This window comes from Pyrgilauda ruficollis, unplaced genomic scaffold (assembly GCF_017590135.1).
Source record: "Pyrgilauda ruficollis isolate IOZ18807 unplaced genomic scaffold, ASM1759013v1 scaffold76, whole genome shotgun sequence".
NCBI classification, from domain to species: Eukaryota; Metazoa; Chordata; class Aves; order Passeriformes; family Passeridae; genus Pyrgilauda; species Pyrgilauda ruficollis.
In genome coordinates, this window is record NW_024529488.1 from 109789 (window position 1) to 135317 (window position 25529).

Genomic DNA, 25529 nt, shown 5'->3' on the forward strand with positions numbered 1-25529 from the left:
AATGGTGAAAAACTTAAAACATACTAAGTTTTTCCATAAGCTTGTCCCATGGCTCATATCAATAGATGTATTTCAGTCCACTTCAACTCCTTCATAAGACGTCACATGTCCTGAAAGGCCTTTCAATATATTATAACTGTTTTAAAAATTCACCTTATAATAAAGCATGTCCTGAAATATTTGCTGAGGCATGTTCCTGCTTGCTTTTTCTGATGCACGCTGCTTGACTTTTCTGCTAAAAATAAAAATGCTGCCTACATTTAGTGATAAGTTGAAAGGGAGGAGAAAAGAGGAAGGAATTGGATAAATGCATTTCAACAGTCTTCTACAAGAAGAAAGAAAAGTATGGTAATCCAGACCAGATGTGGTGAAAAAATAAAAGCACATAAATATGGTCATTCTAATATCTATTTTGCTTCCATCATTCAGATTTTTTTTAGTGCTGAACATTCAAATGCAGTTTGTGATAAAAACAGACCATTTTTCTAACAGAGACACTGATCTTGAAGCAGATGAATTTCTACCTCATGCCATGCTACCTTTGAAAATAAAGATTCATAGGTAGTCCTTCTCTTCTTTTAGAACTTTCTGGATAATTAACGTTTTTGTTTCCCTCCTCTTTTTTTTCACATTTTCTCCTTTCTGTTTTTCTTCTTCCCTCTAGTTTCATTTAAACACTCCTACTTGTTATTTGTGATCAGCAGCTTAGGACAGAGAGTATATCTGTAGAAGTGTTTCAGTTCACACCGGGAATGCTCTCCTAAAATCATTCACCTGATCATCATTTTTCTTCACTGTGGTTTGCCTCACTTAATGGTCTGCAGAAACTGGATTGCATCCCGTTAAAGTGAATGGGAACAGGTACGCTAGCAGTCAGGATATGGGATAGGACTAAAGCTTGTCAGAAGCACTGTACTGCTGAAATACTGAAATGCACATGGATCTCAGGTCCTCAGCACCAATTGTTTTGCTCTTTGAAACCACTCCGACAGCATTTCACCAAGTGCTAACATGATGTAGCAAAACAAAAAGCATGCATTTGAGTGTCCCCCACGCACTGAGGCTGTGTCCTGTGAGTGCTAATGCTGGCTTTCATCTCAGTGCTCTGGTTGTCACACACAGCTTTGACACTCTCTCTTTGCACTCTTTTACCACTGGGCTCCCCAGAAGTCTCTCCCTGCTCTGCTCTTGCCAGAATCCTTTTGTTCCCCTTTCTTTCCTTTCAAGAAGTCTTGACTCAGTTTCTCTGGCCTCCATGGATGGATTTTTCCTCCCCACTTGGGAAGAGCCTAACCACTCCAAGTCCTCCTCCTTCTACCCAAATCCTTTGTTTGCACTGGAGTAAATGCTACCCTTTCAGCACAATCATAAGCATGCAGTTTGTTTTTGCTGTGTCATTGGGCTGCTCTTCTCAGCTTCTTCCTCAAAATATTCTGTGAATTCTTTGCAAACAGAGAGCATTTGAAATCCCACTGGCTGTTCCCTGATTGGTTCAGTCACAGGCTCCACCGACTGCAGCAAAGCTGTTTCCAGCAGCTGCCTGCAGATAGACAGGAGGTCTCTGTGCACTGAGCAGGGCAGAGAATGGCTTTGTGACCCCTGTTACCCAAGTTATCTAAAAGCCTTCTTTTCACAACCCAAAGAATTGATCTTTCATTGCACAGCAGAATAACACTGGCTTGTTTTGAAGGAAAGTAGTAGCCCTGTTTGGGTTTAAAAGTAAAAATGTTTTCAATCTCTGCACAATCGAGCTCTCTAGAGTTCAGACAAATGGTCTCAAGTGAAAAATTCTTAATTCTTTCCTACTCAGACTGTTTTAAGGCCCTGGGGAGATTTCTCTATTTACAGTAAAATTTTAAAATAGTAAAATATAGTAAATATAGTAAAATAGAGATTTCTCTATCTAGAGTAAAAACCTCTGTTTCTCTCACTGAGCTGTAAAGGTAAAAGGCAGAATTTGAATAACAGGACTGTTGGGAGGTGACTGGAGTTCTCATCCTGCTCCTTTTCCTTGGATAAGCCACATTTGGTCTGGGACCCAGAACACCAAATTGTTGCCTCTTGGATTCCCTCTTCATTTTCTTTCAAAATAACTTATCTCTCTTCCTCTCTACCAGTCTCCACCTTCACACACACACACCCCACCCCCTTTTTTTTTTTTTTTTTAGCTCATTTGATCGTTTTTCACAGTGTCTGAAAATCAGAGCAGGCCGGGGAACATCAGCAAACAGCTGAGAAGGCCAGGCAGGAGCACCTGCCCTGCCTCCTCCCACAGAGGGAAACAGCAGCTTTCAGGAATGGGACTGAAACTGTTTCAAAGCTATTACTCTCAGGTTCCTCTGCGGTCACAGCCTGCGGCTTCAGCATCACTCCAGTAACTCTCAGTTGTCCGAGTCCTGCCTCAAAACTGCTGCAGTTTCCAAATATTATCTTTTGTTGAAGAGTTGTGTTGATCCAAAACACAGCTTTTGGCATTTATCGCAATGACATGTTTTTATAGTATGTGACATTACTGAGCATCAGGAATTAACAAAACCAAGGGACAGCTCTGTATCCAGTTATTGAATTTGCACTCCCAGATAAAATTACCAGCAGAGAAAGCAACAAAAAAGCCACATTAAAAAAACCCTGGAACATTAAATACAGCCTTGACCAACATAACTCTCCACTCAAACACTATAATTTATGTGTACACTATTAAGAAGACTCCATAATTAAAAAATAGATACACTAATGTGTGATGCTATAGGTTTGGCTACCTTTTATTGGTAATAAGCACATTTACAAGCTGACAATTCTCTGGAATTAATTAAAGACATCACATTATTACCACATCTATCAGAATAGTTAGATAGACACTTATTTTCACATGTAACAGAGTGGTAGGTTTGCTCATAAATGGACAAAGAAATCTATTGATATATAGAAAGATGTGAATGAAAATTCAGTGATTAGTTTGAAAAGAGACAAGCTGAAAGTTAGCGGAGTCCATTAGCTAAGAATGTTTTTTAGTGTTTTTTTTTTCTTAAATGCTTTATCAGAAAGGTGACTGGAACATTTTATTTTTGTTCCATCTTCACAGTTTACACTTTATTTATATGTTTTATATCTATATGAAAATCTTGCCTGAAATACAGATAGCTATAAAGACAGTTCAGCCCAATGCTCAGTCATGCTGCAACTACACTAAAACATGTTCAAAAATATAGCTGTTTTTTGTGGAGAACTTGAGAGGAGGTGAAAGGGTCCAAAGTACAATTCACAATTTATAGAGCTACCATGGTAACTATCAGCTGAAGAGTAACTTTATTTGATGGAGTCACAGGAAGTCAAACATCCATGAGTGCACTGCAATCAAGATATGCTGGCATCATGAAACTCCCTGAGAACCATAATGAAAACCTTGTGAAGTGCTGTACCACTACCTCATGCTCTTATGCCCTATAAGGAACCTTGCTAATGACTATGTTTCCACATCCTCGAGGTCCTGGCACTGAAAACTCTGCTTCCTGCACATTCTGCAGCTCACAAACCCCTTGGCCTTGGCACTCCAAAGGTTCTGTAGGACATGTGGCCCTACAGCAGCCAATGTCCTGTGGGAGATCTGTGACAGATCACAGCAGATGTGTGAAAAAACAAGTTACTCTGCTTCTCTGATATGTAAACTGTTGGTGTGCATAGGCAGAACTTGCTCATGCACAGTATGAAACAGCCAGGGGCATGGATGATAAAGTCAAGCAATTATGTCTAGGATTAAGTCTAACCAGGCTGAAGTGAACAATGGCTGGACAGCTTTGAGTGCAAAGCCACTCACACTGAGCTTTACTGTTGGTAAAGTTACATATGTCTGATATGGCCAAAAAGCCATGTCTGCCCAGTGTTGCCTAAGTGAACAGTATCAAAATAATACATTTGTGTGTGGATGTAGCAAAACTAGGACTAATGGCAAAAAAAAATCAGGTGTGGGGTGCTGAGAGGAGCTCAGTGGAGTAAGATGCAAAGATGGCAAAAATGTCAGCTTAAAGTAATAAAAAATGAGAAGTAAAGTATGAAGTCAGGTAGAGCAAAAAGGAAGGTGAATCCCCTAACAACAACAGCATGAATATTGGCAGATAGTGATGTTAACCTGCATGCCCCCACGCACTGGGATGCTAAAGGGACACTCCTTGGACAACCCATCATCTGATTGGTGTCCATTAGATGTGGCATGGGAGGAAATCACTTTGCACCTTTGCATCTGCACACTAACAAAAATGTAATTTGATGGCAATTGCATGCTTATATGTTACACTGGACTTCAAACCTATAATTAACAGTGTCACAGTCAAGCCTAATACCTGCATTATTATTTAATTAAAAGCTGGTACATCTGATTGCCTAGATCACTGAGAACTTTGTTGTCCTAAACATTTCTTTCTAGGGTGATCATTATTCAAAAACATGTCAATCATGTTTGCATCAGCTACCCCTCAAGTCTCCAATCTCAAGGGAAAGCTTTGGCAGTTATGATGCTAAAAGCAGACTGAACCCAAACTGTTTTGTCCTGCCAGCATCCAGTTCTCTGCCAAAAACTGGTATGAAGTTGCTTAGTCATTACTTATTATCCAGGTCCCTTGTGCTCTCTGTGTTTTTTCTGTGGAGCTGCCTTTGGCTACTAAAAAACGCCAAAATGCCAGAGGGTCCTTCCTCCAGATGCTAGCTTATCAGAAACTATTTTCATATACTGCTGTTACACAGGCAAGGCAGAGAATGCGATGAAGTGACACAGGACTAATCTCCAGTGAAGAGGCAGACTGAGTCAGACAGAAATCTCACAAGGACAAATTGCTTTGTATTTCTGTGGATGAATGTTGAAGGCCAGAACTGCAGTTTCATCAGTCAGCTGAACACTTTGGCAAAAAATATTGAATTATTCTGTGTATAGGCTGCAGTACAAATTTCCCTGACCTCTGATTTCTTACATTCCTGCTTCTACTGAAAACAAAAAGTCTGTCCATTAATCATATTTAATTGAAGCTGTAAGACACTCTCTTGTACTACAATGAGACCATTTTATAAATGGAAGAGACTGGCATTGAACTCAAACTTTCATCCATTAGCTTTTGGCTGTTGTACATGTTCAAACATTTTGGCTTTTTGTTAGATACAGATTAGGGATGAAGCTTCAGACATTTGCCTTTGAGGATCACACTTTTACTTTGAAATTCAGCCAAAAATGAACTTTACTTACTCATCCTTGCTTAGATGTGTATATTTCTCTATCTTAGGTCCCTGTTTCCTTGCTATTGAGAGATGTTTCTACAAATAGTCCTCTCATCTTTCAATTAGAGGACATGCTGCCATTCATTTTAACATGCGCACTAGACCCTATAGATGAGGTATTCCTGATACCTATACTTTTCTTTTTGAGATTCATGTACTAGCATATCTCCAGTTTTACTGGTGAATCCAGGGCCACCTCAAAGCTTTTAGAGTGAAGTTCTGGTCAGAACAGACCAGACAATTCTATGAGCAACGTAGACAGGAGTTGGCCTGGTCCAAATAGGGGGTTGGACCCTTACCCTCCAGGGATCACTGCCCACTTGTTTTCTCTGGCCTAAGGAAAAATGGCTGCAGCCTGCCATCACAGCACACTTTGTGCTGGTAAGCATCTCAGAGGGTTCCCATTCCTATTCCTGCTCAGAGCAGGCTCAGCCCTGCAATCAGCTCAGGATGTTATCTTGTGAAGCCTGGAAACCCTCCAGGTAGAGAAACAGCACCACCTCTCTCAGTGCATCCTCACTGCCCAGATGTCCTCCTGGGCCATAAGTTCACCAGGACCCAGGGCCTTCTCCCCAGAGCTGCCCATGGTCTCATGGCTTCCAGAGCCCAGGGCAGGGCTGCCCTTTTCTGCTGCCCCAAGGACATGGGGAACCCATCCTTTCCTCTCACTCTGGTCCCTATGGACAGCTGCCCTGCCCTTGTGCATGTTGAACAGTGATCCCTGATTTGGCACCACCTGCAAACCTGAAAGCCTTGGTCACCTTCTCAGGTCATGGATAGAGACATTGCACAAGACAAACCCCAGGGAAGATCCTCTGGGATCCCCCAGGGCACCAGCCTTGTCAGATATGACCCAGTGGCCATCACATCTAAGCCCAAACACCCAACCAGATATATACTGCTCTTGTGGGGCACACACCCCCACCCCAACACCAGCTTGGCTACAGGGAGATTGTGGGAAGGTGCCAGAAGCCTTGCTGAAGCCAGCCTGTTACTCCTCCACATCCTCAAATCCAGTCATTTTATCACAGAATATAATGAGGTGGATGAAGCATTATTCACTTTCTCAGTGTGTGCTGGTAACTCCCAATCACCTTTTCCTCCCTCGTGTGGTAAGACACAAAGTCTAAGAGGAACATGGCATGATTTTGTTTTATACCTGAGTAAAACTGGTCAACCTGCAATTCTTCAGTCTTTTGGCTCTTTTCCACTTGTCAAAGGCCTCCTCCATCTATGTGACAATAGAGACAGAAGTATCTAAGAGAAAGGAACAATTACCAGTTGTTAAGTAAATTCTGTGTTAAGTAAATTCTCTTTCTTCTGATCTTTTGCTTTTAAAAGCTGCCCAATGATAGTCAAGCAATGCTAATCAAGCAGGGTACCTCTATTATTTTATTTAGAACTGAAGTCGGACTTACTTGATGGCCGTTATCAGGAATGCATCCTTTACTTCATACTTCTGAACTGTAATTGAAAGTCTTCTGTGTTTGAAATTTTTGAGCAGGCATATGAACAGCATGGCTTTGAGAAGCGAGATAATTACTTTCTATAACTGAAATCTTATGTGAACAACCTTGCAAATAAGCATATTGTCCTGGATTAGGGCAAATCTGGGAGAAAACCTCCAAAGGAGGCTCCCCCAGAAAACAAACCCACAGAGCCCCCTTCCCCCACCGGTTCAGGAAAGATTCCTCGGAGAGAAGTGGAAAGAACCTGTTTATTTAACAAGCAAAACACCCCCAGCACACAAAATGAACAATACCAGATGACAACATTCTTTCACCGATCTGAAAAGGATGACAAATTCAGAAAGTCTTTCCTGGGAGTGGTCCCTCTGTTGTTGCTCCCTCCGGCGCTGGGGATAGCTGCTGCAGCCACAAGATGTAAACTCTTGGTGTTTCCCAGGTCCCAGTCCAGAGCAGGTTTGAATGGTTTCAAGAAGGGAAGGGAAAAAACAGTCCAGGGAAAAAATCTGGACTGCTTAGCTAAACTAACAGAAGCAAAAAAAAAGCAAAAGCAGAGCGGGAGCGAAGCAGGAGCAAGAGCAAAGCAAAGCAGCAAAAAGCAAAGCCAAAAGCAAAAGCCGCACTATGTACTGTCCCATCTCTCTGTCCTGCCAGCCGTGGGGGAGCAGGCTGATAACAAACCAAAACAAACCTTGCTCTTCAGAGCCAGTCATGAAAGCACAGTACATAACATCCAGCACCAACAGAACACACGACTGGGGATACAAGCATCATAACCTCACCCTAGGACACGTATGCTTCCCTGGAGCTTCCTTAGTGCTTTGCCCAAGTAGGAAGTGTAACAGGAGCTCCGTGTCAGGACACAGGTAAACAAGACAACCAAGTTCTACTCTTGTGCAAAAGCCTACTCTGCATACTAATGAGTACGGTTTGTGCCTCCTCGCTGCTGAAGAGGACAAAGTACTTGCTTTGCAGGCTCTGATTAGACATCAGAGGGGACCACCCTGCCTGTTTGTCCTCATGTTCTGGATCACATTCCTTTGTGCTCACAGGTCTGAGAATAGGAAGAGAAAGCTTTCTAACATTGTTTGCACAGAACTGAGTGCAGAAGCCCTGACACTCTGTATTGGCGCAACAAACTGCTGGCTTAGAGATAACAACATCACCAAAATGCCTATTCTGCTCCAGAATAAAGTTGATATTACAACATACTGGTATATAGACAAGGAATATCCCCTGTGGTCCTAATAGGTAAGACATTCCAGTGGATATCTTTCTGTGTTACCTTTTTAGGCATGCAAAGACCAGGAATAACAATCTACTAAAAATGCTTGAAAACAGTACTTCCTTTTCAAATCCAGCTGGAATAAATGAATTTGCCTTTTTCTTTCAAATATAAGGAAATAAAATCCTGAAGAAAGGTATTCACTGACTGCTAGATAAAACATTTCTAACCTCTCACCTGTGGGTTTTAAAGTTTTTGAAATTCATAACTGAGTACATCAGAGGCATAGCAAGTCCCACTGGTCTCAGCTTGAAATGACTAAGTCCTTAACAGAAATGAAAGAACTAAACAACATGTGACTTTCATCAGTGACAGCAACATCCAAGAATAACTTAATTTAACAAGGAAGAAAGGTTTCTTCTTTAATTCAAAGCATAAAATATAATTATGCTTTTAGATACAAAGCAGAAATTCTGTGAAAAAAATCAGCAACAATTAAAGTCCAAAAATTGTGCATGAATTTTATTACTTTGTTTCCTGAGCTAGATTTACAACACAACATGCAGATGCATTTAACAATGTACTTCACTACACATTCTGCACTTGTGACAGCTGTGCAACAAAAGTAGCAATTGAATTTCCAGTTTTTAGTAACTTCAAAAAGTAACAGAATCTTCAGTAAACAAAAGCTTCACTGTTAGTAGTGTCAGTGTTGAGTTTCCAATGCTTATCAAGCTGAAAGGATTAATTTCAGCAACAGATTTAAAGCTCTTGTATTTTGACACAACTTCTACATTAGAAGTTTTGGCAGTGTTTATTACATTTCTTTCCGGTGAGAGTAACAACTTAAGCACATTCAGGTTCTAATGTCTAGATTGAAAACACAGAAGGGAACAGCAGTGATAGAATGACAAACAGAATCTCAGCACAAGTAACTGATGTAATTCTGACAAGTTCCTCTGATGAATCACCAAGCTTGCTGCAAGAGTTCTACATGCATGTACTGCAAAAAGATGGCTGCACAAAATGTCAGTTCTTTTGCAACCTGGTAACACTGGTGATGCAAACTCACAAAAATGGTGCGCAGATGGGGCTCAATTTCACAGCTTTTAGAGGCTCTAAACATTTGATAGAGAATCTTTGTCTTTTAGGAAATGTAAGGGAATTTTGGGCATCTAAATAAAGGACAGTGTTTCTTTTATAATCTGAGTATTAGACATTTCAGGAAAAATGTAAATCTAACTTCTAACTTTTCTGCCACACTGCATGGAAGTAATACTAAAAAGCTATTTTGGAAACAGAAACCTATTTACAAAGGAGATCTATAAACAAGGTAAGCAATAAAGCAGCCACGGCTTCTCCAGTCAGTGCAGCTCTTTCCCTTTTCAATAAATATTGAGTTATGACTTTATGCTGAAACACAACACAGAGAAATTCTTATACTTGTCCAAAAAGAGCAGAGATACAACAATGTGCAGTACAGATACACCTCTCATTTCTGGGTAAATAAAAAAGTCTGGATTCACCCGACACTGCACTGCTCTACATGCTACTGAGAAAGAAATATTGAGACATACCAATACAAAATGTGTTTTGATTTTCAAGCTAAGTTGGAGATATGCTAAGCTTAAAGAAGAAGATAGGTAAGCTTAATGACTAGAGTTAACTTACTAAAATGCTAATCACATTAGTTAATAGCCGTGCACGTCTCTAAATTAAGGATTACTAAATATATTAATGGTGACGTAAATGAAAAAAAAAATACTGTTTTATTTTTTACCTCAGCTATCATCTTGATGTTCTTTGGAAGGGTCTAATACTTTAATCTGAATATTTTGTCACAGATTGAAACAATCTGCCCAGAAAGTGGTCACTGGAATCACCGTCCCTGGAAGAGTTCCAAAAATGCATAGACGTGGTACTTAGGTACTTAGGTTTATAGGTGGACCTGGCAGTTCTGGGTTAATGGTTGGACTCAATGATCTTGAAGGTCTTTTCCATTCTAAATGATTCTATGAGCCTCATGGAAACTGACAGTGCAACTACTAGTAGCAGTTTACACACAGAAGGACTGACAACTCCTGTGGAAGGACATGAGTCTTCTATTTTGTGTTTTGAAAGACCTCAGCTGATCACTGACCGGGATCACTGACCAGGATCACTGACTCCACTGCAGGACAGTCCAGAAATATATGAACAGAGTATCCTGGCTGGCACTTACATGCACAAAGCTGCTCGAGTAAAAATCTAATTCCAATGTGCAACATACTGCTATTTAAGCTGCAAATAATCAATGGTCTGCACTCAGAAATAGCACTTATATTAAAAACTGCAAACATGTTTAAATGCTCTAAAGGAAGAAGGCAGTAGTGTTAAAAGAGGCAGATGAGTAAAAGTCGTATTTAAGATTTGCACCACATACACAACAAGTTTCAATACCTCTGAAACTTTTGAAGGCGCATTTTCTGCAACCTCCATGGTTAGTGAGGACATATATACTGTTTTTTGTGGAAACACTCAAAATACTGACACAGCAGAACAGGGAAAATCTGACACACACCTGGAAGAAGTTTCTTGGGAATAAGAATTAAAATGCTTCCTTTCATCATACACCAAAACATATCCAAATTTATCCCCTAAGCCAATATGGCCAAGGAACCTCTGGTAACACTAACAACTAAAAAAACACACAAACATCTGGTAGCACTTACAATTAAAAAAAAACACGCAGAAGAGATCAATTAGTTAAAATCATGCTTATCTAACAAAGCTGAAATTCCCTCTAACAAGACCCTTACTGCTTGAGACACATCTCAGTGTTACTGTGCTCCTGATGCTTCACCCTCAGCAGACAATGCTTGTCACCAGTTTGGGGGTCCCACTGACAGATTTCGTGCTCTGCAGGACTGCAATATCAGATGCAGGGAAGACTTTAAAATGTCATGAGCATGTCACGTTCTTGTACACTAGTGTAGAACGGCCTCCCAAAGATAAAGGAGTGTAAACCTGGTTTAATCTTCTCAGCCAAAGCCATTATTATGTTAAGATCGCCCTCTGCTGTCAAGTCAAGATCTATCTTTAAGCTACGAAGAGACTTAAAAGGTTTTTTGCCTTTTTGCCTGCAAGGAAACAAAAACATGTGTTTTAAAAAAGAACAAAATAAGTTTCTCTAAATCTGCTTTCCATCATCTGTTCACTTACGTGTCATCCTCTATGTACTTTATTAAAGTTAAGGCTTTTCTGTGAAGGACTAGCAGAAATTGTGCAAGGAAAGTACTCCTTAGAGACAAGCCAGGCTTCAGGTGAAAGATCTGTTAAAAATTAAGAATATTAGATAGACATGGAAGTTCAAGAATCATTTCAAGAATCTGGAAAATAAAGAAACGTTGCATATATACATAAGATACCCTTCTTTATAGCAAAGCAGGCAAACAACAGATTTGTACATAGTCAGCATGCTTTTTATGTTTTCTATCTGCTCAGATACAATAAATGAAGCTGTATTGCAATTCTGTTTGGATAGTTATCTGAAATTATTCCTGGTCAGGTAGTTTTTTCAATACTGTAATTGTAGACACTGCTGCAAAGCAATAAAAAATATCCCTTGTTTTTCACACTTAAGCAGGGGTTTCAGTTTTACATCAATATTTTTCTTTCTACTTATGTAGAGAAGAATCACAGCAGTAGTATGAGGAAAAGCTACCAAACCATTAAAGGATGTATTTGTGTTAAATTATCTGTTATTAGGGGTCAAAGTACTGAACTGTGTTTCTTTTTTTTTCTGAAAAAAACAACAATTACCTGATCCAGGAAGGCTTTTACTAATGTATCTCTATGAACGATGTCTTGAAAGACATTTCTGTAGAAAAGAAAATGAACAAATGTGTGAGTTAATGCCAGTAAGGGATATTAACCTTCTAGGAGTTGAACACAGCAGTAGCATTACTGTTGATAGTCTGGTTGAAATTAAAAGTGAATTTAAAATTGTAGTAAATGATAATTCTAGTATTTTTAAAAATAACACAGAATTTTAAAGCACTCAGATGAAATGAACTAAATCCAGAAAAGCCACTGGTCTCTGTCAAATACACTTATCTCTATTATATCTCTAATTAAAACACGCAATAAAATTTATATGACATGGTCAGAATTGTAACTGAGAATTAATTTCAATAGTATTTGATATAATAAAACTACTGAAGGACCTGGTAAATTCTGCCAAAACAAGTGTAAATACCAGAACTCAATAAGTTTTTTTTTCCTTTTAAGAAGCTCCATGTACTTTATTAGCAAGTAGGCTCTATACTGTATACTCTTATCATGAATCAAGTAACTTTGTGAGATGTAAGAAGAATACGTACAAATCAGGTGTGAAACTCTCATCTGTGTGGATAATATGATCTTGAGACATTTCTTCATCTGAATTAGCTCTCCAAAATGCTGTCAGTTCAGATCTCATGTAGCGTCGTTGGTTATAGATGTGTTCATGACAAGGGGGCATCTGCTTCACGGTATTGACATCAACATCTATATGTGTAGTAGGGTATGGGGCATACATTACTTGACGGAAGGGCAACACAAAGCTTCCTGTTGCATCCTATTTTAGTGGAAAAAATCCCTGTTTTAGTTAAAAACGCGAAGCTATACTGGGACAAAACAATATTAAAACATCATGCCTACATTTTATAACCCATTTGTTCATATGTATTTTGTTTGGGACAACTGGTGGTTGTATTGCAGTAATAATTCCTTAATACTGGATGATTTCCTTAACAAAAAGGTGAAAACAGGTACTGAGGTGACCTGTGTATTAAAGTATTGCATCACCTGGTTTTGTGAACCCATTAGCATTATAGTATTGTAATTGACTGATAAGTTCAGACTGCTTACTAGAGCAAGAAGCATTATTTTTCTAGTCATCTTCACCCACTGCTACAGACTGTTTAAAATACTTGGAAACTCCAGGCCTGATATGACTGTTCTTCCTTGGCTTTGTTAAAACACAAAAACTTAAATGACTTTTGGAATTCTAGCCTCAGGCAGACAAAAGTGTATTATTATTGTACCTCAAAGTACTGGAACGATTCTGAACAATCCTCAAGAAACAAATGTGTCATAGAAAAGACTGGCTTGGAATTTCAACATGAAGATAATTACAAGGAAAGTTACAACACCAGAAAAAATGACATCAAGGGACAACGACACGTGTTTTTGAACGTGAATGTGTGTATGTGTGCATATCATATGCAAAAACACACATTGAAGAATGTTCTTAAACTACTGAAGAAAAGAACTTTCCTAAGCATACTTACTTTGAGTAAGCCTTGAACAAAAAGTCCTGACTCATATTTGAAAGAGGACTCACTTCTACAGAGTCTGGAACACTTCCGCTCAGATGGTGTGAGAAACAGGCACAACGTTCTCACAATCTGCATTAAAAAGAATAGTTTGAAAAGCATGAAAATGTAAGGAAATAAGTCTGACTAGACTGTGTATTGAAATGCCTTGTATTAGGCATTTCAAATTATGAACAAAAGAATTCACCACGTTTATTATAAAAGCCAAAACTTTATGAAAGGCCACAGAACAGTGACATGCTTACTTTTACTTTTTTTTTAAATTACTGGCGCTGTAAGCCACACTACTCCAACTTCTTGCCAATGATGAAAAAATTCTACACATTCTTGTAACCAAGTTTGTTTTTTACCCAATTATGTAGAACAAATCATTTTTGTCTTCTACATCTTTCTTTTAATAAACATGAATTACAGTGTTTACTTTCCTAGCCTTTCAGGCCTCTTAATTTGTTCATTCCATATTAAAATAGCAGTTATTGTCTCAAATCAGGCGCAGTCAATTTTGTAAATAAGCACCGATGCTTATTTCCTCAGTAATTTCCTTAAACTCTCTACTACAATGAACACAGGTACTTCATCACACATCTTCAAACTTCTGAGCTGAAATAGCTGCAAGTAATCACTCCAAATACAACACATATTCCATTCTGCTCATCTTTCAGTCTTAACCTGTGGTGTCTTATCTGTGTCTGTAATGTATTTGAAAAGGTTCTCCTTGCACAACGTGTTTCTGCAGTACCTAAAACAATGACAACATAATTTCTGACTGAGGCTTTTTGTCACAATATGCCACAAGTGGTTTTTTTTACTTTGAGGCAAGCTGAAATAATATGCTATTAAGAAAGCAGTTACTTCAGAAGAGTTGTACTGTGACATAAGGAGCATGCTGCTGATAAGAACATGTGTAGAATTAATTTATGACATTTACCCTGGATGTATCTTGAGGCTCACATTCTTTTACACTGTTTTTTCCTATAGTGTCTAGCATATTGATATATTATTTTACACATTCATAACCATTTAGACATTAGATCCTTTTTACTAACTATTAAATGATCCATAAGTTATTTATAACTACTTAAGCTTCAAGCATTTCCTCTTGTATTATATATAGCATATACGTGTACATATATAACATTATATATATTCATATATTCACATTGAAGAAATAGACAAACGTTCCACAAAACACAAGCAGCTCATGACACAGAAACCTCTTTACTGCCAGTGCAGGAGAAATTATGGAGACACTAATTGTTTAAGAGCATACAGACAATACCCAATGGTATAGGTATTGTCTGTATATGCACTACTACCAGTGTTCCCCACAGCCTAGCTCTGGGCTTGATCATAATCAACATCTTTACTGATGATCTGGATGTGGGGATTGAGCGCACCCTCAGTCAGTTTGCAGATGACACCAAGCTGTGCAGGAGTGTTGATCTGCTTAAAGGTAGGAAGGCTCTGCAGAGAGACCTGATCAGACGGACTTGCTCAATGGGTCAAGGACAAACTGCATGAGGTGCAAAAAGACCAAGTGCTGGGTTCTGCTTGGGTTACAACAACCCCATGCAGCACTACAGGCTGGGGGCAGAGTCATTCTGGGGTGTGCTGGTTGACAGCCAGCTGAAACGAGCGAGCAGTATGCCCAGGTAATGACGAAGGCCAAAGGCATCCTGGCCAGTATCAGCAGGACACTGTGGCCAGCAGGACAAGGGCAGTGCTTGTCCCCTTGTACTTGATTCTCATGAGGCCACAGCTCAAATGGCGTCTTTACTTCTGGGCCTCTTGCTTCAAAAAGGACACTGAAGTGCTGGAGTGTGTCCAGAGAAAAGCAACAAGGCTCATGAAAGGACTAGAAAACATGTCTTAAGAGGAATGGCTATTTAGTCTTGAGAAAAGGAGGCTCAGGTGACCTTATCACTCTCTACAGCTCCCTGAAAGGTGCGTGCAGTGAGGTGAGGACCAGTCTCTCCTGCATTTCCAGTCTCTGCTGTGCTTGCAGTGAGAGGACAAGAGGAAATGGTCTTAAAATGAGACAGGGGAAATTCAGATTAATTATTATTAAAAAAAAAATTCACTGTTAGCTGTCAGGCACTGGAATAGGTTTCCCAGGGAGGTGGTGGAGATGCCATACCTGGATGTGTTTAAGAGGCATCTGGATCTGGTGCTGGGTGATGTGGTTGAGTGGTTTAGGGGTTACAGTGGCAGTGCCAGGTGGATGGTTGGACTGGATGACCTTAAAAGTCTCTTCCAAGTTTGATCATTCTGTGATTCTATGACATAGCTGAAATGGACAAGCCAGTCAGGTCTCTTTAATTTGTGTATTTTAAGTAAAAAAACCTGATTTTAAAAGCTCGGACTCATTTACCACTCATTTATGTACTGTATCAGTTAAATATATCGGTTTTCTTGTAGTTGTCAGAAATTTTCTGGCAGAATTCTTTTCTGAAAGGCAATTTTCTGGCAGAATTCTTTTCTGCTAGACCAGTCAACTGAAGATAGCCAGACAATAGTACTCCTTCCTTCTTCAGCCTCAAGAACGTTTATAGATTAACTTTGTTCCAAGTAACACTCCTAATAATCAGCATTTAAGTTCAGTTTATTAGGAAGTATGTTACCTTATTAACTTTTTCTGCACTGCTTCCTACGACTACAGAACAACCACAGGTCTGCAGGTGTGAACTAATTGCACTGCAAGTAAAAACAGACACAGGTTAATACATTTAATCAGATTTTTCAAATGAAACAATTGTCACCTTTACAAGAAGAGTAGTGTTTCAAGTATAAATATAGCCTACATGCCCATAACCATAGGACTTTAAAAGCAGCATAGGTTACTGCTGAAATCCAAAAGTTCAGGGTTTTTTCCAGTATTGGAAGCACATGTGATGGTGTATAAATAGATGGCACCAAGCACTACATATATGAATGCAGTTATGCAGGAGATACAATGAAAGGTAACAGAACATCAGTTAAAACCTATTAAATACATTACCCCACAGGAAGAGACCAAGTTGCTCTCAAGTTCAAATATTTCCACTTAAAAATTAAAAACAGGGGAAAAAGAAAAATACACAACTCAACAATAAGCATGCTATATGCCAAACCATTAAGGACTCTTATTTAGAGTTTATGCACAACCCAGGTTTTTTGCTATTCAAAAAAAATGCAAAGACTTAGAGTATTATTAAATTTAATGTAGATATCAAAGAAAAACATGTATTTGATAGGAATTCAACTATCAAACAAATAATCCTGTGAGAAGAGAGTCTACAGAAATGCAGCTATTAGCCCAGCACCATTCTTTTAAAATGACAGAAATTTTATAACGTTTTATTGACAAAAATCTCAAAAAAGCCAAATACATGTCATTATTCCCCCTCCTATACAGAAATCTATTCCAATCCATGTTCACATGCACATGCAGATATATACACTTAGATGCATACACAAATTTAAATCATTTTACGACAGCATAAATTAAAACTGAATTTCATACTTGAGGAGAAAGCCTTCATGGCAACTATCCCCAATGTCATCATCATTTAGCACTGTGTCACTTATCTGAAATGCAAGTAAATATAAACAGAAGTTAGACAAGGATCTGATCACCTTCCAATTAATTGATTTTTGCTTTGATACATGGGAACTGTTTGGAAACTATTTAAGTTAAGTTGTAAGGCTTCCCCAAAAATCATACTCTTAAGACCTGTCTTCAGATAAAACATTTTGAAAATGAGAAAGTCACTTGATTATGAAATCTTCAACAGCCACAAGTCAGGTTTCTCCTAGTGGCTTTTTTTTTCTGTAAAAAGTGTCCAGAATACTTTAGATTAGTGCATGTTGTGTAACTTCTACTTCTTCCATGAGAACACTACAATGCGCTGAAACAGGTATCAACATCAAATCCATTAATCTGCCCATTCACTTTGGTCTGCATCAAACTGACTTTCCATTTGTACAAGGACATCATCCTGTATAGTCAATTTTGCTAAGTGGTGACCATAAAAAAACTGCCATACATTACACCACTTAGGAGAACTTGATGTGAAGCAATAGAAGTGTACAAGAATTTAGGAAAATGGGCATTTTCTCTGGCAAAGTGAGTACCACAGTAAAGGCCAGAAGCTATGTTTCATCCAGAGGAAGAAAGTCACTTTTCTAAAATTCAGATTAAAAATAAATCAAGAACTTACATCTATTTCTTCTGGAACACTGTGTGATTTCATAGATGAAAGAAGTTCCATTACAGGAATGACTTCTCCCGTCAGCATTGGAATGATGCTCTGACCCTAAATAATAAATAAGTTGCTTGAAGTAAAAGCACATTGGGTAGTATTAGAAGTTACTACTAACATGAACTTGCAGTATTATAGGCAAAGTATCCTAACTTCCTACTGCTTGGAAGGGTAGTATGAGCAGAAATTGATGCACAGACTTCTTGGGTTTTGCTCATCAATAATTATAAACTGAAAACATATATTTGGCTTCTCAACATCATCAACATCATAATATGTGTATCTGGGTCTTATGCTAATTTTCAGCATCAGTTTTCATTGGCCTAGACAACAAGTATTTGATGTGAGATAATCTGATCATACTATGTTATGTGCAATCATTGTTAAGCATTTTACACGCAAGTCTGATCTTATAACAACAACTGGAAATCAAAACCAGGCATATTACTCATTAACATAAAAAAAAATTCCTGACTTATCTATCACAAGAAAAGGAAGCCACAGTCTCATATTTAGAGTTTCAGAAATCAAATTCTTTTCACAGTCTCATCCATTAAGTCTCCAAGAACATTTCAACATGACAGACTCCGTATGCTCCTGTAAATCTAAGCCTAACCTAATGGAAAAACAACCTTGATAGGAGGCTAGCATAACTCTATGAAAGCTGCTACCTTTACAGAGCTTCAAGTTCAAGTTAATAAGTTTCCTTTTCTGAAAGGTAATATTCTTCACAAATTTCTACTTTATCCCTAAAGTGATGAAATGTAATTTCCTTTAATTTGATCACAGCTGCCATCATCCTGTCTTCAGAAACTTTGCCTAGTGAGCATGTCACATTATTAGACAGTCTAATGCATCCTCCCAGATCCCAAAAATAAGAAGCAACAGCAACTTCTACAGTCATCAGAGGCAGTCAAATGTTTTTGTAATGGTGTGCCATATGCATCCACCAGATGGCCCTTACCTGATCCTCCATTCTTTCTGTTCCTTCCAAGACAATCTTCTGGAAATGTTCTTGCCTCTCCTGAGCAAGAGAAGCAGTTAAATATAAACGCTCTGGCATTTGTTCATGTATGTATGCACATACCAGTCAGTCAGTACAGTTTCTTCCCTGCAGAGTAAAGCTTCTTACATTCAAATTTTGATGTTCAAGTACTTTTTCTTTTACAGAGTTGACTTTAGGAGGAAGTGATGTCATGCAACACAGATCAACACTCCCTGCTCTGCCCTCCACTGCACATCTCCTTGTCTGGGCAGGAAAGGAAGGGTTCGATGACAATGTCAAAACATTTTCATTATTACAGATCAAGAAAATGACAGATGATCAGATTATGGTGAAGAATTCCACTTTATGTATGGATTTTTATTTTCAGATGGATACAGTATAGATTGAGGATTCCTGACACAAGAGGAGAAAAATAAGATCTTCAGAATGAGGAAAACTATTTGACTGGGGAGGGTGGGAAACAAAAGACTTTTTTTCCTCCCACCCCTTAGGGCACTTACAAGTCTTCAAAACATCGTTTTATAACAAAGTACAGGAGACATGAAACCTCAGAGTATACAAAACAATGTACAAGAGGCCTGAAATGAACAAAACTCTGAAAACAGACTCATCAGCAGCTAAATAGCAAACTGCATTTAAAATGAACTCACAATGGGTATGAAGTTATTATTCACAAAGAGGATTTGGCATTAATCGCTGGAGCATCAATACAAGCCACACAAAATAACAGATGGTGGGAGAACTAATGATACATTTTGCTAGATGCTGACAGGTTATTGCATTTTTATTGGTTAATCATTAGTTTCTTGTGACTGACCTACTCAGAGTTAATCAACTTCAAGTGTGAAAAGAGTTTGCAAGAGGTTTTTTTGAGCAGATGAATAGGGAATAAGCTAAAGTAGTTTGCCCTCAAACAGCAATAAAAGTTTTCTAACCATCTAAAAGAAGCACCAATGAAAAACAACACTGGAACAAGGCAGATTCCTTCAGGGCACCTCCACCCTTCAGTCAGAGAAGGCAGACATCCTTGACAATCATTTAAAAAAACTCAGTCTTCTTGAAGATAAGACTGAACAAATGGTGTAAGCCACTTCTTTTCAAAAATATAACAGTTGAAAAGTATTAGACAAACATACAAAGCATAAATTGGAGTAGGTGAATGGGGTTTCTAATCCCCTATTGATGACTTGCTCAGAGTTGCCTGTCTTTCTTTGCCAGTCTGAACACTGCTCCATGTTTCTCCTAATTCTTGAGTTCAAAAGGCTGTTCTGATCTTAAGTCTAGCTGGAAATGTTGTCTGGCTCTACACAGAAGTAATGCGAGCTAATATTCACAACTGTTAGAGCATCAGAACAGATACAGTTTAGATAGGACTTGATAATTTTTTTTATTTGCTGTATGCAACCATAGCTGCTAAAATGCCTCAAAATGCAAACTACAGAATGAAGCTGTTTTAACTTATTATCATAGTTATGATTATTCTACAAATCATGCCTAAATTTTAATCTACATTTTCCACACAGTTTTCTCTTTTCTGAATTGGACTGAAAAACTGTAGATATATGGAGGGATCTGTGCTGTCCCTGACAAAAAAAAAAAAAAAAAAATTCAGAATTCAGAATGTACTGCTGTCTCAGCTAATTCAGCTGAGCTACCTGTTTAAAGAAAAAAATCATTCTCTATGCCGCTTGAAGGTCACTTCTACTGTGAAAACATACTTGTATGGAGCAGTATCTAAAAACTGTGAAAATGTTTTACAGCTAAAAATGGATGGATAATTCTTATTTGACCACTCTCATTAGAAGTCAGTGCAGAGGACACTAAATGAAAGAAGAAATGTAATCAGGAACATGATACAGCATTCACTTACATTAAAACCACTAACATCTAAGAGGGTTTTTAAAGACTGGATAAGGCATTAAATATTTGTGTTTCTACTATATTGAGAAAGAACTTTATGTACTATCCTTCCTCTAAAAAATAAACCCCAGAAACTATGAAAAGCCAGTGTTTCAGAAAGCACTACCGGCCATAATCAGGCAATACAGCAAAAAGGAAACATCACCACAAAAATAATATCAGCTTGTTATTTCTGTAATTAGTTCAGATAAGAGCACTCAAAGAGTATATTTAAAGCATGTTGACTACGGTTTTCAGAACAGAAGGTACCAGACAAATGTGCATCACCATATTCATTACAGCTGATGGGCACTGTACTGCTCTAAGACAGCTTGAACTCCATAAAGATGACAAAAATTTTAATTTTTACCATTAACTGTTATTTAGTTTCAAGAAAAATACATAAAAGATTTCACTTAATAAGGAACTATCTATGCTTTACCCAAACGTCAGAGTTCCAGTGCTTAAGAAAATTTAGCATGTCTTCCTTTTTGAGTTTCAGGAGTAGAAATACTTGGACTGAAGCAGAAGTACTTTTGCAGATCTCCCTTTGGTTCTACACAGTTTAAGTCCTGACAAACTGTTTGTTAACACCCTCTTTTTTTAAAATAAACATGTAACAGGATTGGGAAGATTCATTGTATCAGTTCCCTTTTCTGAACCTCAACAAGGAACCAACACAGTAAATTTACAATTATACCTAGATTAAACACAAAAATTAACACAATTAAAAGCAACAATTTGTATGAAATTCATAAGAGATAAAAACTGCACAGGAAACCTCTTTCAACTACACAGTCTCATAAAGGCTATACAGTATCACCAGGATAATCCCGTGGCTAAAAATCCCAGCCTTGAATTTGCTGATTTATAATCAGATAATTTTTAACCTTCAAAACTGTATAGAGACCTGCCTTTTCTGATTTTGTGTCTCTGGACCTCACATAACAGCATCTCAATTTCTGCTTCTGCACAAAGACAATCTAACAACTATTTTAAGTAAAGAACAATAAACTTACCTTATGCATCCATATCCTTCCTTTCCTTATAATATGTGTTAACCTATCCACGCACACTCTGTGAAGTGGCAGGTAGAAACCAAGTTCACTTTGTGGAAGTATAATTGATAGTCCATATGTGCTTCTGTCTCCGTTCCAGTTTCCATCAAAGATTAATGACACAATGATTACTCTTTTTTCGGCCAAAACAAAGAACTTCACATCTATTGCGCCACTTTCTGCATTCCGAAGTATTTCTCCATTCAGGGTGTGGTTAGCAAGAAAAGTTATTTCACCGTCACTGAGAAGTACCTGTTCTGTCTTTGGAGCCCAAATGTGCCGCACTCGGGGGCCAAGAATATTGTCCCAGTAAGCAAAAGTGGCAGCTAATAATGGTGACTCGCCATTCAAAGAGATCTCTGTCTTAGCAACTGCAGGAGATGGTGGTGGACAAAGAGCTGACATGCCTGCTTCCTCTCTCTTGTCTAACTAAAATACTTACATTACCTAAAAAAAAAAGAAAAAATTGTAGGAAAAATGTTAGAACAGCCCTCATAATTATTTCATCTTCTTTTTACCTGGGCAGATAGTGTTAGGACTTGTTTGAAACCAAGACAGGAAATATTTAGATTAGATGTTAGGAAGTAATTCTTTACCGTGATGGTGGTGATGCACTGGAAAAAGTTGCCCAGAGAAGTGGATGCCCACAACCTGGCAATGCTCAAGGCCAGGCTGGATGGAGCACCAAGCAACACTATTTAGTGGGATGGTATGCCTGCCCAGAGCCAGGGCATTGGAACTACATCATCTTTAAGGTTCCTTCCAATCAAAGTCTTTCCACAATTCTTTTATTTCCAAATGACACTTTCAAGAGGCAATCTGGCTTCTTCACCTGAGATTTCATCATAGACTTCATTCAGGAAGGAAGTTTGTATATATACATATGTATGTTTCACATACAAAAGTGGCATGCTTTACAATCATTAGTCAGACCTCAAATGCCCTTTACTCACTATAGAAATATGATGAACCTGCACAACGTGCAGCTTGTGTACAAAAACTGACACAATAAATCTAATCTTTACATCATATGCAGGATGTTATGATACAAGTGCTCAGCACTTTATAGAATATATTGACAGATAACTTCTTATCTTGTGTGGACACAATCCCTGAACATCTTCTCTAGCTGTTTCCACCAATTCTACAGCTTCCCCATTCTGATGACGCTGTAGAAGCCAACAGGAAGTTCCATCTTCCCGAAAAGTTAAGACAAAAGTCACAGGAAGATATGAAATAAAAAAAGTTTGCAAATAAATTCAACCAAGGACATAAAACTGTAACAGCTAGAACCCACCCATAATGAGGAAAACCCCTCATGAGCAGTTGGGCAACCTTCCTTTCCTTTCTGCCTGCAGCACTCCAGATGCCAGCCACAGGGAATTCCACCCAGGACCAACAGAGCGGGAACACACACCTCACTACCGCAGCTAACTCACCAGAGCTCCGTATCTGAAGTTCTTATTTATTTATTTATTTATTTATCACCTCATAGCAGAAGTGTAAAATCTCTTTCGCGCCGGCTTCTTCTCAGGAGGCAGCCAGGGCCCCGCCCGAGCGGCAGCCGGGAAGCCAAGGCCATCTGCCTTGGCCATCTGACACCGTGACTTTACGATTTTCAGGGAAGACACGGCGTCAGCCACCCCTACCGACCCCCTGCACCCACGGGCTGACCAGAGGCTCGCTTTCACACCGTCTCTCCACCGCGGCCGCTGCACCTCGGCGGCTGCGGCACCTCCTCGCTGCCGGCCCGGATCAGGCCCGTGTCGCACCGTCCGGATGTGGTCTGAACCTCTCGGGGAGGCGGCGGGGAGGCAGCTGCGGGATGGCCCCACTCCTTTCCCCGCGAAGCAGAGAGGCCGCTAACACGCTAACACCATCCCCGGCACTGACACAGCCCCGCCGCCCCGGCCCCGCGCCCGCCTCACCTCGGCTCCGGCCTCTGCCCCGCGCCTGCGCCGCCCCGCCCCTGCCGCTCGCGGCGGGCTCCGCAGGCGCGGCACCGCCCCGGGCCGGTGCGACTGAGCCGGGGTGACCGCCCCGGGCCGAGCCGCGGGGAGCCGAGCCGCGGGGAGCCGAGCCGGGGTGGCTCTCCGGACAGGGGAAGCCGTGCCGGTGCGACTGTGCCGGGGTGACCGCCCCGGGCCGAGCTGCCGGGAGCCGAGCCGGGGTGACTCTCCGGACAGGGGAAGCCGTGCCGGTGCATCCCTGGCGCGGGGAGTGGCTCGCACTGGCGGGTCACATGGAAGGGAACAGGCCCAACCCGGTGTAGTTTGTGGAGGAAGGCAAAAGACGGAACTGCATTGTGCTGGGAGCATCCGGCACAATTTATGGAAGGGCTTTTAGGCCTAAAAGAGGAAGTTGGTAATGACGGATTTGGGTTGGTATCCAAAGATAGAGCGTGCCGAATGGTGAAGGTGAGCGGGTTTGGTGTAGTGCTGCAGGTACGTGGTGAGTGCCTGTAGTCCTCTTAATTAGCAGTCCTGTCCTGGGCCTGCGGGAAAGCCAGAGAGGAGCTCGTCATTAGGAATTGTAGTGACGCGACAAGGAGGAGTGGGTACAAATTCAAAGGGTTACATATTGGGAAGAAATGCTTTACTGTGAGGGTGGTGAGACACAGGAACAAGCTGCCCAGAGAAGCTGTGGATGCCCCATCCCTGGCAATGTTCAAAGCCAGACTGGATAAGGCCTTGACCAGCTGGTGTAGTGGGAGGTGTCCCTGGCCGTGGGTGGAGGAGTGGAACTGCATAATCTTTAAGGTCCTTTCCAATCCTTTAATATTCTATGGTTCTATGATCGAAAAAACCACAGCCATGTATTAGAGGCATTTATTTATTTACAGCGTAGAAAATAGGAGTATCCTGAAGTACCCTGAGGTTGTATTGGGAAGTACCCTGGGGACTTGTGTCTTTGGCAGCTTGAACAGGCCCATATAGGAAGTCTTAATAGGACACAAGAGACCTGAAGTGGGATTTTTTTTTTATTCATACCCTCCAACTTTAATCACTAAAACCACTCACCTCAAAATTCACAAAATCATTAGGGTTGGAAGGGACCTCTGGAGATGATCCTACCCAGTCTCCCTACTCAGGCAGGGTCATCTAGAGCAGGTTACACAGGAACGTGTCCTGGTGGGTCTTGAATGTCACCAGAGACACTCCGTGACCTCCCTGGCAAGCCTGTAAAAATCCATTTAATGATAGTCTATTGAATAGCATTGAAAAATATAGTCTTCAGCCAGCTAAAATTTGCCTTTTAGATTACTTTAATTAATGAATTTAAAAACATGCTGAAACATGAAATTACTTATGTCTGTGTGTTGGATTGTAATTTTTATTTCTGAGAAGCAAAGCTCCAGTAAAAAACAAAACAAAACAAACAAAAAAAAAAAAAAAACCCAAAAAAAAAACCAAAAAAAAAAAAACAAAAAAAACCCCCAAAAAAAAAAAAAAAAAAAAAACCCCAGACCTAATTTGTGTAACCATTACAGAAAAGCTTGGAGGAATAATGGAATTAAACTAGTTTGAAAAGTTACTGCTATTTAATTTATTTAATACAAAGATTGGACGATAAACTGGCATTTCACTAGTGACCTCTTGTCTAAATGGTAATATATGCAGTTCATTAAAAAAGGGTTTGTGTCTTTAGTGTAAATTGATTATCATGCAGTTGTAGACGCCAAGCTGTACAGTGAAAATAACGCAATTGGTATTAAATCAGTAATGATATTGAATAACTTCAGAAATGAAGATGTAAGGGTTGTCATCATTTTGTAACTGGATTGTCGTGTAGCCTTCCCTAAGGCAGTTAGTATTCTTGTATCCGTTTTCCCATTATAAGTATTCCCATTGCCTTGAGAATTCTACATTTAAAGTGAAATCATCGTGTTCTACCCAAAGAAACATAATAATGAATTAGAAGTCCTTTATTTTTTTCTCAAAGTTATAGATGAGTTGTGTAAGTGCTGTGGTGATAGTGTTGGCAGTGTGAAATTTCTGTCTATTAGCACTATGGT

The 25529-nt window shown here is 39.6% G+C and overlaps 1 protein-coding gene across 6 annotated transcripts; it reads right to left on the reverse strand.

Annotated features, from left to right (window-relative positions):
• Positions 1-8448: 8448 nt before the first annotated feature.
• On the reverse strand, positions 8449-23562 carry C9orf72 (C9orf72-SMCR8 complex subunit). Of its 6 annotated transcripts, none has more exons than XM_041486391.1 (11): positions 23443-23562; positions 21476-21961; positions 18516-18575; positions 17510-17605; positions 16813-16877; positions 15932-16004; positions 13266-13382; positions 12315-12550; positions 11755-11812; positions 11155-11264; positions 8449-11072 (listed from the first exon to the last, which is right to left on the reverse strand). In XM_041486391.1, the coding sequence occupies exons 2-11, from the start codon at positions 21917-21919 to the stop codon at positions 10886-10888; spliced, it is 1446 nt and encodes a 481-aa protein (XP_041342325.1). In that variant the 5' UTR covers positions 21920-21961; positions 23443-23562; the 3' UTR covers positions 8449-10885. The 6 variants fall into 6 exon arrangements, with proteins under 6 accessions (XP_041342325.1, XP_041342326.1, XP_041342324.1 ...); XM_041486392.1 differs by lacking the exon at positions 23443-23562 and adding an exon at positions 22954-23436; XM_041486390.1 differs by lacking the exon at positions 23443-23562 and adding an exon at positions 22468-23436.
• Between the last annotated feature and the right edge of the window lie 1967 nt (positions 23563-25529).

Coding starts and splice junctions, on each gene's coding strand:
- C9orf72 (XM_041486391.1), bottom strand. CDS start 21,919: ATGTCAGCTCTTTGTCCACCACCATCTCCTGCAGTTGCTAAGACAGAG. Junction 17,606..18,515: donor CAGAAAGAATGGAGGATCAG/GTAAGGGCCATC, acceptor TTTATTATTTAG/GGTCAGAGCATCATTCCAAT. Junction 13,383..15,931: donor GTGCAGAAAAAGTTAATAAG/GTAACATACTTC, acceptor TTTTTAATGCAG/ATTGTGAGAACGTTGTGCCT.